The following is a 12,576-nucleotide window of genomic DNA, read 5'->3' as shown; positions in this document are numbered from 1 at the left end:
GATAATTTTAATCGCGAATAACATGACAAGAATTTTGAGCTAATCAGCATGGCCGTTGGGAGAGGAGTTCGGGTAAAAATTATTATTATTTAAAATGTCCTTTCTTTCCTAGAAAAACTGGGGGGCAATGGGCTGTATAATTTATTTACCCCCCATTTTTGATTTGATTTTGAATTTAAAATTTTGGGAGCGTCAGCACTTAGGCTATTTTGCTCCCGTCACATTATACGGGGGCCAGCCCCTTATCATTACAAATAACAACTCTAGCGTTGCATAACTAAAAATGTTAAAATGTTCTGACTTCTGTTAATAGCTGAGGCCGTAAACGGGCACTCAGCACACACAAGGACAACAAACAGGACAACACACATAAAATTATACTGGCCATAGTGCCAGTCGCCAGAGCCTCGTTAGTCTTTAGTCCAGGGTGCACTACGTGGAAGTGAGGTTGACTTTTGGGCGCCTACGTGGAAGGTCACCCCTTACACCCCGGAGTACTGCATTGCTTGCATTCTTCTTAAGACCACGCTTCCCCACTGATGTGTTTACTCGACGAATACGCCCGACGTTGCAACATCGTTATATAAAAGTGTGAATAACTATCCCTTCAACTTTGAAAACAAAACAAAAAAATCAGTGAAAACCATTATCATTTTCGTGTATAGTGTGCGATCACGACTATTGGCTACAATCAACACTAAGTTGATAGGGCCGATAGTGATTTGATTTTGAAATGTTAAACCAATAATCTGTGATTAAACTGCAGCCGCGCCGCACCGCAGTGTGGGTGTGAATGTAATCTGTGGTCTGTGGTTTGAATATGTATTTATTGTCGAGAGGAAAATGTCTGTACTTTGGGGAAATGTGATTTAACTTTTACACCTTGCAGTATCCTGAGAAGAAGAAAATGGCATTTGTTGCAGAAGTGCTGTGCTCAGCAGGTAAGTCAAGCAAATCATTTGGTACTACTCTACTATAGGGGTGACACCTATAAATAATTTTATTTCGCACTTTTTAACATTGCTAACGTACTACTCTGCATTGCGGAACATTTCTTTAGGTGAAATAATGAATTTCTAACGAAAGTAATGTGTATTTTTTACATTTACGAGTACTTACTGTTACTCGTTATTTCGATTCTGTAAACACATTAAGGCGAAAGCGTAAAGGTTCATCGCGCGTTGTGAGAGTGTTTTAAAGTCCAGACACAAGAGTCAGAACACACCCCTTATGAGATAGGATAGGATGCACAAAAAGCTACTGATTGTCAATTCAGTGCATGTGGCACATAATGCGCAAAACCAGCTTTGGAGAACCATGAAGCGGCGTTACACCATTAAAACACTTTCTGAAGTCCAGGCGTGTGTTGATCTCGTGTTGGGTGAAAGAATGAAGGGTAAATATTTACTATCGTTCAGGACACCTCTATTGTTTTTCATTTCGTCAATTTTTGGCATTCGTAGTTACGTATCTGGGTAAATTTCTCTTATCGGACAAACGGATTTCTTCAAATTTACAGGAGAAATTACTTACCGAATGCAGTTTCTTTAGACTTGTGGAAGTTCGGGGAAGTGTTTTCTTGCATCGTTCATTGAATTTTGCCGGTAAATCCTCTATTTTTCGATTTAAATGTGTGACCGATGCACGAAAGCTCTTACATCCATTTACTTCCAGGTGGATGTAGTCTGTGTCTGATGATGTAATCCCGGTCAGTGTTTCCAAACACGTGTTTTTGTTACTGAAAAAGGTACGTTTCCGCAAATGGTTTGTAGGGCTATGTGTCAATGGTTCGTGGGGCTATGTGTCAATGGTTCGTGGGGCTATGCGAGAATGGTGTGTGGTGCTACGCATATTTTTTTCGAAACCAATTTTTCACTATTGTAACCTATAGTGACCCTACCTAACCTAACCTTGCCGGAAATGGTTCGTGGGGCTATGTATGAATGGTTCGTGGGGCTATGCGTCAATGGTTTGTGGGGCTACGTAGGTATTTTTGGGTGCAGTGGGGTGGAAACACTGCATGCCGAGTACGGTAGTGAAACTGTGACCGCCATTTTGCGTGTTACCGAAGGCAAAAAGAAACGAAGAAAACTTACTCGATATGTCGCAAATAGAGCTTATTTCCATGAAATAAGCGAAATGCCACCTTCAGCAATGTTTCTCAATGCAGAATACGTAAGTATGAATATTCAAATTAAATGAACTAGCAAATTTCAGCCGTTTGTCCGATACGAGAAATTTACCCGTATCGGGGTAAAAATTTACTATCCTTCGGACACCTCTAATTTTTTCGTTTCGTCAATTTTTGACATTCGTACTTACGTATCTGCTTCGTGGAACATTCCTGAAGGTGTATCAACGTTGTTTTGATGAAATCTGAACTATGTTTCCTAACCTAACCACGCGCCAATGGTTCCTGGGGCTAGTGCCAATGGTTCACAATTATTTCCAGTTTCTAGATCCTGATACTAACACGACACCAAATCTTAACTATGTTTCCTAACCTAACAGAACTAACCTATCCACGTGCCAATGGTTTGTGGGGCTAGCTATTCTCCGTCGGAGAATTGATTTTCAACGAACAATATGAATTTCAGCTATGAAACATTCCCACATCACACAAAACACTTTCCCGATGTTCGACAAAGCTACAGGAACTTATTACGGTAAGTAGTTTCTTCTGTAAAAATAAATAAATGTGTCCGAAGGATAGTAAACAAGCACCCGTATCTGCTTCGCGGAACATTCCTGAAGGTGTATTAACGTTGTTTTGATTAAATTAATTGCAATTTTTCACATTACCAGTACGTCTTTTTGGTAGGTCTTTTTGCTTACCTGAGACACAATATGGCGAGTACACCTTCCTACATAATCGCACGTCGTGCTTGTCTTTTGTCAAATGTTTGACATTCGTACTTACGTATCTGCCTCGCGGAACATTCCTGAAGGTGTATTGACGTTGTTTTGATCAAAGTGAGCAATTTTTCACATTACGAAAACTATATTTGCCTAACGTAACCGAAACTAACCTAACCACACATCAATGGTTCATGGGGCTAGCATCAATGGTTCGCAATAATTTTGCAATTTCTAGACATTTCTTACAAATTTTAACTTCATATTCGTGATTACCAAGCCTCAATTAGTAACTATGTCAAATATAAAGAAAATCGGAGAGGGGTCCAGTCATCTCAAGTCATACCTTATTTTTTAATTATAATTATATTACAGTACTGAACAGAAGTTGAGTGCATATGTTCTATCACTTCTGTAGCTGAACTAGCAATGATTCACATGTTCATTCTCACCGAGAAAAGGTGTTGGCTTCGAACACCAGGTGAGGGACCACCTTCCAAATTGTTGACAGCATTTAAATTAAAACTGGTTACTTCAAAGGTTGTCTATTCACTTATACTACTGTGCAGCATTTCATGGCATGTAGACTTCAAAAATTCCATTTTCCATATTTTCATATGAAGGGTACAGGGGAAACACAATCTAAGTCCACTTTTGGTGAAAATTGAGATTATGATATCATGGTATTGTATGGGTCATGTACTACAACCTCACATGCCTAATTTTAGAAAAAAAAAGCACTCGTACTCTGCACAAATCCGTATTGAAAAATCCTTATTCTGCTTCATTCTATGACATTTACAAACTGTCTAATTCCATTCCTGTAAGAAGTTAAGAAGTGGACTTTGATTGTTTTTCCCCTGTTCCCTTCATATTATTTCCATATTTCAGAATATTTCTCAACATATACTCATATTCGCTCAATAACTATGTGTCCCATGTGACTGAAAAGTTGGGTGATTTTCTTGCAAATAACTGACAAAGACCGAAACGGCATTAAAGAAACAAAAGTTTAAGACCTCTTTTATACCCTCCAATTGCGTTAATTACAAGCTTACTGTCATCCCAACATAATGTTTTTCCTCCAATTTTACATCTCCCAACTGTTTACTTTTGCTATTGTAATGTTACGAGCTAGAATAAAATGCTGTGTACTCAAAAAGGCCAGCAGTCCCCGTCTGACGAGAGGTCGCCAGTGGAGTCTTGATCGAGAGATAGAAGCGCGAAGTGTGTTGCGAGTGATAGTGTTAATTTGGTCTGCTTAAGAGGTTTTGGCAAACCCAGTTAGGACACCTTCGATGGAGTGACACAGCACCACACCATGACTCAGCCAAGGAACCACGAGAGAAACGAGGTACAGTGGTGACACTTTGGGTTTATCATTATGAGTGTTGAGTTATCTTACTGGCTCGTGTGTGGTCATCTCCCCACTCGCTTGTATAGTCTCGATTAGTAAAGGGCAATAAACTTAAATTATTCTGTTCCTCTTATACATATCCTATCGCTGCCAAGCAGTTTAAGCTGGTAAACGGCCTAAACGTAACAGTAAAACACTTGAAATTCCTGTTTATTTACAACTGTTGTTCTCTATTGAGAATGAGGGCTCAAGCTTTGTTACAATCTTTATTTTGGCAATGTTGGAAGACAGTCCCAAGCCGAGCAACCCATTTCTAACTGTACCCTCGCTACTAGTTGTGTGCCCGACAGCAATGTATGGGATTCATTTGTAGTTTCTCTTCAAGACAATCACAGTAATACAAGGAGGTATCAGAAAGTTTTGCCTGTTGAGGTATAATTTGTTTAATAATGGAGAGATTGAAACAATGAACATACATATAGTGTGCCTGTAGTGTCCTCTGCTCAGAGTTACTCTTCCACACAGTTGCCATCACTTTCGATGCATTTGTGCCAGCGTTTTATCCAGCCCTCAAAACCAGGTTTAAAAAATTCCCCAGAACACTCCCTGCCCCACTGTTAAGAGCTGTTTTAACCTCCTGTAGGTCATTGAATTTCATGCCACGAAGCACAGACTTAGCTCAGACTTAAGTAGTTAATTTCAAAGTGTGAGAAACCGAAAGTGTGGACATGACAAGGAGTGGCAGGCCATCAAGGTCGTTGACCGATGACAACCACCACAGGGATGATGAGCTCATTCGAGAGGATAGACTCATCACCATCCAGGAAATTTCTGATGCAGTGCACATGTCCTATGGATCAGCACATGCAATGATTGAGAGTTTGGGATACCATAAAGTCTGTGCTTCGTGGCATGAGATTCTATGACCTATGCACAGGAGGTTAAAACAGCTCTGAAGAGTGGGGTAGGGTGTGTTTGTGGAATTTTTCCAAACTGGTTTTGAGGACTGGATAAAACACTGGCACAAATGCATCGAACGTGATGGCAACTGTGTGGAGGGGTAACTCTGAGTAGAGGACACTACAAACAAACTATATGTATGTTCATTGTTCTTGTTCTTGTTCTTTCCATTCTTAAACAAATTATACCTCAACAGGCAAAACTTTTTGATACCCCTCGTAATTACAATGCTGAGAGAAGCACAATCAATTGTTTTAAAACTCAGTTACTTACATAGATCTTATATTATGAAAATGTTAAATTTTTACAATTTTAAGTCCATATTTAACTCCATATTTTGTTGTTAATAACTAAATATGTATTTGCTCAAGAAAACCTCTTCAGTGTATTTACATATGTTGCATGGTTTTACTACATATAAATCCGTTCCCTGGTTATGTTTATTTCATGATTATGAGGATATTTTGTCTGCTTTTTTCAGGGAGAGTTGAGGTGGAAGAGTTAAGTGGAAAAATAGCTCAGCTGTCGGAGAAAGTAGCATCTATGAAAGTACAGGTCCATGATGTGGTAGAACAGAGATATACCAATTTTTTCTCGTTGCTGAATGACAATGTAAGCCTTCTTTCAAAAGTTCATGATCTGGCTGAACAGATGAAAGCTTTACAGGACAGAATAGAAAATCGGGTATGTCTATCTTTCTTCTTATTATGTACATGGTTTGTCCAAATAAGAAACCAAACTTTTTCAAAATAAATGTATTTTCCTTGTACAGAGCTTAATCAGATTTATCACCTTCAAAGCAGTGTCCTCCACTGCTAATACAGCACTCCCAGTGCTTCTTCCCCTTTTGGAATGCATTTTTGGGAATAGGCAGCAGGCCCTGGAGCAAATTTTCCTTCATCTCTTCTATGGACTGGAAGTGATGTCCATAAGGTGAATTTTAACCAGGGAAACAAGTAGTAGTTCACAGGTGCCAGTCATTTGAATAGGGGAAGCTATTGTTCTCATTTGCTTGGTTCAAAAGATCTTTGCTGATATCAAGACGTTTTTTTTTAATGTCACCAACCTTGGAACAAATTTGGAAGCAACCTGGTGTATGTTGAGTTTTTGCACCAAAATCTTATGACACAACATTTTGCTTATTCCCACTTCTGCTATTACATGGACAGTGAACCGATGATTTTCCTGCACTACAGTTCACATCATCTCACGATGGTGATGGTCATCCAGGCTTTGCATTGTTTTCAATGGATGTTCTGCCTGCTTTAAACTGCTCATACCACTCATAACACTGTGTCCAGCTCTCACAGTCTTCCCTATATGCTTCTTGCAACATTTTGAGCGTCTCTGTAAATGTCTTGCCCAATTTGAAAATAAATTTGTTGCACAAGCTGCATTGCCCTTCAAGTATCTTGATTTTCTGTGTATCAGAAAATCGCCACAGGCATGCAGCACGACTTAACTTAACTGCTCACAGAATGATAACTGAACAATGTTGACTGGTGTACTCAATGGCATAGGACTTCCTGAAGGATCCCTCTATGTGGTGCAAGTAAGTTAACCAGTGCGGATTCCTTCATTGGTGGGCAAATTTGAAAGTTCAGTTTCTTTCTGGACAGACCTCGTATATTGAACATGTGGTTTTATTCAATTAACATCTACAGAAATCATATGTTGATTGAAAAGTTGCATCATATATTTGTTGAAAATGTATTTAGAATAATAAAATTAACATTAACAATTATTTGTAATGGATTATGCTTACTGTTAAGTGAATAGTGAGTGACAATTTGATGAAATAGAAGATGGAAAGACCCAAGTTAATTTAAATTTATAATGCATTTTCAGAGCCTTTTTGCTAAGCACGTCACCATTAAATATGAAAATGAGGGCTCAGCCGATACCGATGGAGATGTAAAATATTAATTTTGTGGTAACACAGTAAAAAATTAATTTTGTGATAACACAACATGCAATTTAATAATCTAATGTAATTGTTGAACATTTTAAAGCAAAAATCTTGGTAAATTGATGCATATAACAAGAGTGGAATAATTGTGTACTAATATTAATCAAAATTTGAACAACTTTTAATTATTACGGTCTTCATGCATTGGTATCAGTCAGAATCTGTGAGAGTATCAGCGTCGGTATCGGTTCAAAGTGGCGCGAAATACATTCTGGTGCATTGGCTGTTTTAGGGCAGCAGCAGCTTGTGTAATGCGGTTTCGGAGCTCCTCCAATGTGGCAATGAGTCGGGTGAACAGACGTCTCTGTTCTCTGAGAAATCCTCACACAAAGAAGTCCATGTCCGTGAGGTCAAGGGAACGCATCTCCCAGGAAAGTGATCATTCAGGAACGTGCAGACATGTAAGGCATAATGGATGGAGCCCCGTCTTGCTGGTGTGTGTGCACCTAACCCATTACCACAATTGAGGAGCTCTGAAAATGCATTACACAAGCTGCTGCTGCCATAACACTGGTAATGCACCAGAACGTCTTTCGCTCCTCTGCCGATAAATGGGAAGTGTTTCGTGATGTGGATGGTGCACATGTTGAAAGTAATGTGTAACAAATATATATCTTGATAAACTTTGCAAGTAAAATCACTATTTCAACAAAACAGATAGGTAATTTGTGGACACCCTGTATTTTTCGTGCCCGGAAGTTGCTTTCTGGAAAAAAATAATTCGGACTCCTGCCATTGATTAATTTATAGAATTTCCTGTACGGAGTAAACTGATACTGTTAACTTTTAAAAAAGTGTTTCAATGGATGGGGCTTTATGATGTAAAAAAACATTGTAAATATCTGGTACGGTTGCAATAGAGTAGAGTTGCAAAAAAGCCGTAACTTTTGTGCAAAAGAATGATAGACATGAATTTTCTACTGGGTATTAACATTGCTCATGTGGATATTTTTTAAACATTAAACTCTAATATTGAGCTGAACATGAACATTCAGTATGGGGAAAAAGTTCCTAAGATGTAAAAAAGTTTTTGTATGAAGTGAAAACAAACATAGATAAAATACAGATGTTCAAATATTTTTGATGTGTATCAATGCTCTCTCTGTGGGTATTTACCGAATTGATAAAATAACGATTATTTGTTTTACTCATTACAGACGATTTATGGGGTTAATTATGAAATATTCACCAAAAAGTATGTTTTTTTTTAAACTACGAGGTGTATTGGCAACATTGGTTGTGTCATAGAAAGTACCAGGTGTGCCTGACATCTGTGTTAGTCAGTCTCCAGATGAGAGTCAAAAAGAAATGTGGGTTAGTTTTTTGTACAATAAATTTCAAATCTTTCCTTTCATATTGAACGTGAACTACATTCACTATTTAGTACCAGGTGGTTATAATTAAAGTGACGGTGTTCAGAGTTGTACAGCACGGGCTGTAATGAGAATAGCAGTCTGAAACTTCGTAGATATGCTAATGAAGCAATGCGTTCGCGAATTATGCAAAAAAAGTTCTAATTCTCGCTACCGGTAAAAATGGCGCTGTAAGCAGACAAAATGTGGAATTTTCTGTAACTCTTGACGGTGCAGTGAATACTCAGAACTGTCGCATATGGGGTTCCACTTGTCCACATGTTGTGCAGGAACAACCATTGCACTCAGTTTACGTGACTGCTTGGTGTGGGTTCACTAGCTCCTTCATTCTTGGTCCTTTTTCTTTGAGGAGATGACACCTCGGCCTGTTAGGTGTACAGTGACATCTGCACGTCATAGGGACTTCCTTGTGCAACACATGATTCCAGCTTTGCAAGAACGGAACTGTGAACACACCACCATTTTCATGCCAGATGGGGCAACACCACATGTCACTCGCCACGTGAAAGATTTGCTGCCAGAAACCTTCACTAATGACCGCATCATCTCTAGGCAGTTTCCAGATGCATGGCCTTCCAGATCACCCCCCCCCCTCCTTTTCCGTCCCTACCGTAATCCATGTGACTTCTGGCTGTGAGGATATTTAAAAGATCGTGTCTATCAGGGACATGTCCGGTCTCTGCCTGATCTGAAAGCTAGCATACAACGACATGTCGCTCAGATTTCACCAGACATGCTGCGAGCAACCGTGGACCATGCAGCATGTTGCTGAATTGGGAGGCCATATTGAACAGTTCTTGTAACCATAGTTCCTAATAAACATGCCAGAACCATTGTTCTCATGTGTTTGATCTTTCCTGCCTTTTCCCTGTAACTGTACCACGTTTTGACTGTTTACAGTATCATTTTTTACCCTGGTGGCGAGAATTAAAACTTTTTTTTTTGCATAATTTGCGAGCGCATTGCTTCATTAGCATATCTACGAAGTTTCAGACTGCTACTCTCATTACAGCCCGTGCTGTACCACTCTGAACACCGTCACTTTAATTATAACCACCTGGTATTATAAGCTCTGATAAGCCTCTTCTTTACAAGTTTTCCAAAACATTTTGACAATCATAGAACCAACGTCACAAGTATTTAAAGCAATAATTTACATTTTCTTTAAAAACCTACATGGGGAAAACTGGGCTGTGCCCACCTGGGCCAACCCTGCTGTAATTAGTAAAAAAATATCGTTCTCTTATCAGTTCGGTAAATATCAACAGAGACCATTGATACACATCAAAAATTTTTGCAAGCGACTCCACATTTGTTTTAACCATGTTTGTTTTCACTTCATACAAAAACTGTTTTACACGTGAGTAACATTTTCCCAATACCGATTTTTCATGTACAGTGGGATCCATGAGTATTACCGTGCAAATTGTCCATGACCATTTTCATTAAATTTTCTCTTACATCCTATGTGTTTTAAGCGATGGATTTTTATGTGTCCTGGTGCAGAACTTGTCAACAGCTTTTTTTGAGTTTTCTTTTAATTCTTGAAGCTCTTATTGGGTCAAATAAAGTGCACGAACATGGTGATGGACAATTTGCAAGTTAATACTCATGGATCCTACTGTACAGGACAATTTTCTAGTTTAATGTTTCAAAAATATCCACATGAACAAAATTAATGCTCAGTGTACGATTTGTGTCTCTCTTGCTTTTTGTGCAGAAGTTAGGTGCAGTCAAAATCTCGGTTGTGTGACTGTTTGGATACCCTGTTGTTACTAACTTGTTTTTACCATATGTGAGTTCATGTATGCATGTGTCTACCCAATGGCATTGTGGTAACTCTGTTGCCTTGTACCAGGTTTGATCCTCAGTAGAGACATATTGCATAAAGATTCGGATTTCATTTCAAAACCGTAGACCCAATCCTGATTTAGACTATCTGAGCATAAAATGATCTGAGAACAAACTCTCACATGTTTGTGCCGTTGATATAAAAAAATAAGCAAATGTTAATATTAAAGTATTAGATGTTTCAGTACAATTAAAAACTTTACTATATATATATATATATATAATAAATATATATAATATAAATATATAAAAAAAATCAAAGAAGGTCTCACCGGACAGTAGAAAAATTCAAAATTTTCGCTAATTTCATAGCATCATCGGTGTGAGAAGAAATAGATGGAACCGGAAGTTGGGGCACTGCAGAGTTGCCAGGTCCCCATCGAAGAAGAAGCGGTGCGTGGAACGAAAAAAACACTGTTTCATCACCAGGCTCGTCGTAAACTGTGTGTAGGAAGAGTTGGGAGGGTGGGAGGGACGGGATGGTTTGGGGGGGAAGGTGGGTGAGGGATGGGCATTAATGGGTGGCCTTGTTCAGGCCAGGTGGAGTGGTTGCACTCATGGCCGATATATAGGCCCTTTCCCATCTTTTGCGAACAGAGGTGTTGGCTGGTTTGGGTAGGAGATGGATTATCGCTACCCGGAAGCAGTCATTGAAACTGATGTTGTGGTGGTTGGTGTGGACGGCGACAGTGAAGTCCAGGTTGTGGGTGGAGGAGCGGTGGTTATTGATGCGGAGGTTGAGGGCTGTTGATGTTTCCCCCAGGTAAAAATCACCACAGATGTTGCAGGTGAGGATGTAGATAAGGTTTGAGGCATGGCAGGTCCCTTTGGGATGAAGGGTAAATTTGCCAGTGGCCGTGTGCACCTGGAGGGTGTGAGAAGTGATGAGGATGGGGCAGGTCTTGCACCTGGGGCGGTGGCATTTATGGGCAGGGGGGTGTTGGATGTGTGGTGAAGGAGTGTTGTGGACCAGGATGTTTTGGAGGTTGGGGGGGCGTTTGAAAACCACCCTGGGTTTGTCGGGAAATATGTTTTTGGTTTCAGGATCACTGTGGAGAATTGGGAGAAGAGAGTGCAGTGTGTGCCTGATTTTGTTGAGGTGGGGATGATATTGGGTGATGAGTGCCGGTGGGTTGGTGGCAGCAGGTTTCTTGGTGGTGGTGGTGGTATGTGAGGCAGCTCGCGATTTCCTTGCTTTTATCCATTATATATATATATATATATGTTAATATTAAAGTATTAGATGTTTCAGTACAATTAAAAACTTTACTATTTATATATATATATATGGTTATTAGCATCACTGTTTTATGCAAGTTACTTTGGGATCTAAATCTCCCTTGTAGTAGCATACTGATCTTAAGTATTAAATGGGAATTATACATATATATATATATATATATATATATATATATATATATATATATATTATATAAATATATAAAAAAAATCAAAGAAGGTCTCACCGGACAGTAGAAAAATTCAAAATTTTCGCTAATTTCATAGCATCATCGGTGTGATATATATATATATATATATATATATATATATATATATATATATATATATGTATAATTCCCATTTAATACTTAAGATCAGTATGCTACTACAAGGGAGATTTAGATCCCAAAGTAACTTGCATAAAACAGTGATGCTAATAACCATATTAAAAAAATCTTCAATCCTCTGAGTACTGTTGGAAAAATGGCCAGACATATTCATATAAAAAAATTAGCCTCCCTGATGGCATAATGACATCACCTTGTAATCAAGGGGTTCCAGGTTCAATCCCCAATTGATGCACAGTGGTTCAGTTACCATTTTAAGTTGTAGGTGAATCTCAATAGAATATCTGAGCATAAAGTTGACAAAAACAAAATTTTAGTGAGAGAGCCAGAGTTTTTTCATTAACTTTTTTCATTTTTGGTCAATGTATTGGTTTCTGCCTCACTTTCAGGGCCAGGCTGTGGCTTAGTACCCGGCTGCAAGAGTTTATTAGATTGGTTTCAAACTATTTAAACCTGATTCTGTTTTTCAACAAGCCTAGATATATACCATATACAGTAAATTATTTATTAATTGCATTGAATTTCAAAGGTGCATATCAATATATTAAGTTTAAAAAATTAGAAAAGGGTAAAATTTTTGAGTAGGGCATTAACTTTTATAAAATGAATTTACCGCACTTTGGTCTCGCAATGGTTGATGAC

General features: G+C 38.7%; 1 protein-coding gene across 1 annotated transcript in view; it reads left to right on the top strand.

Moving 5' to 3' along the window:
* Positions 1-755: 755 nt before the first annotated feature.
* The window catches only part of Zw10 (Zeste-white 10 kinetochore protein), a 56,331-nt gene continuing 44,510 nt past the window's right edge, over positions 756-12,576 (top strand). Inside the window, exons 1-2 of the mRNA XM_083131158.1 lie at positions 756-941; positions 5,655-5,857. Of these exons, the coding sequence (XP_082987284.1) occupies positions 908-941; positions 5,655-5,857 (237 nt within the window). The 5' untranslated portion in view covers positions 756-907. The remainder of the gene's footprint in view (positions 942-5,654; positions 5,858-12,576) is intronic.

The sequence above is a fragment of the Lepisma saccharinum genome, chromosome 1 (assembly GCF_977018435.1).
Source record: "Lepisma saccharinum chromosome 1, izLepSacc3.1, whole genome shotgun sequence".
NCBI lineage: Eukaryota > Metazoa > Arthropoda > Insecta > Zygentoma > Lepismatidae > Lepisma > Lepisma saccharinum.
Note: the sequence above shows the minus strand (reverse complement) of the source record. Positions and strands in the feature narration are given on the sequence as shown.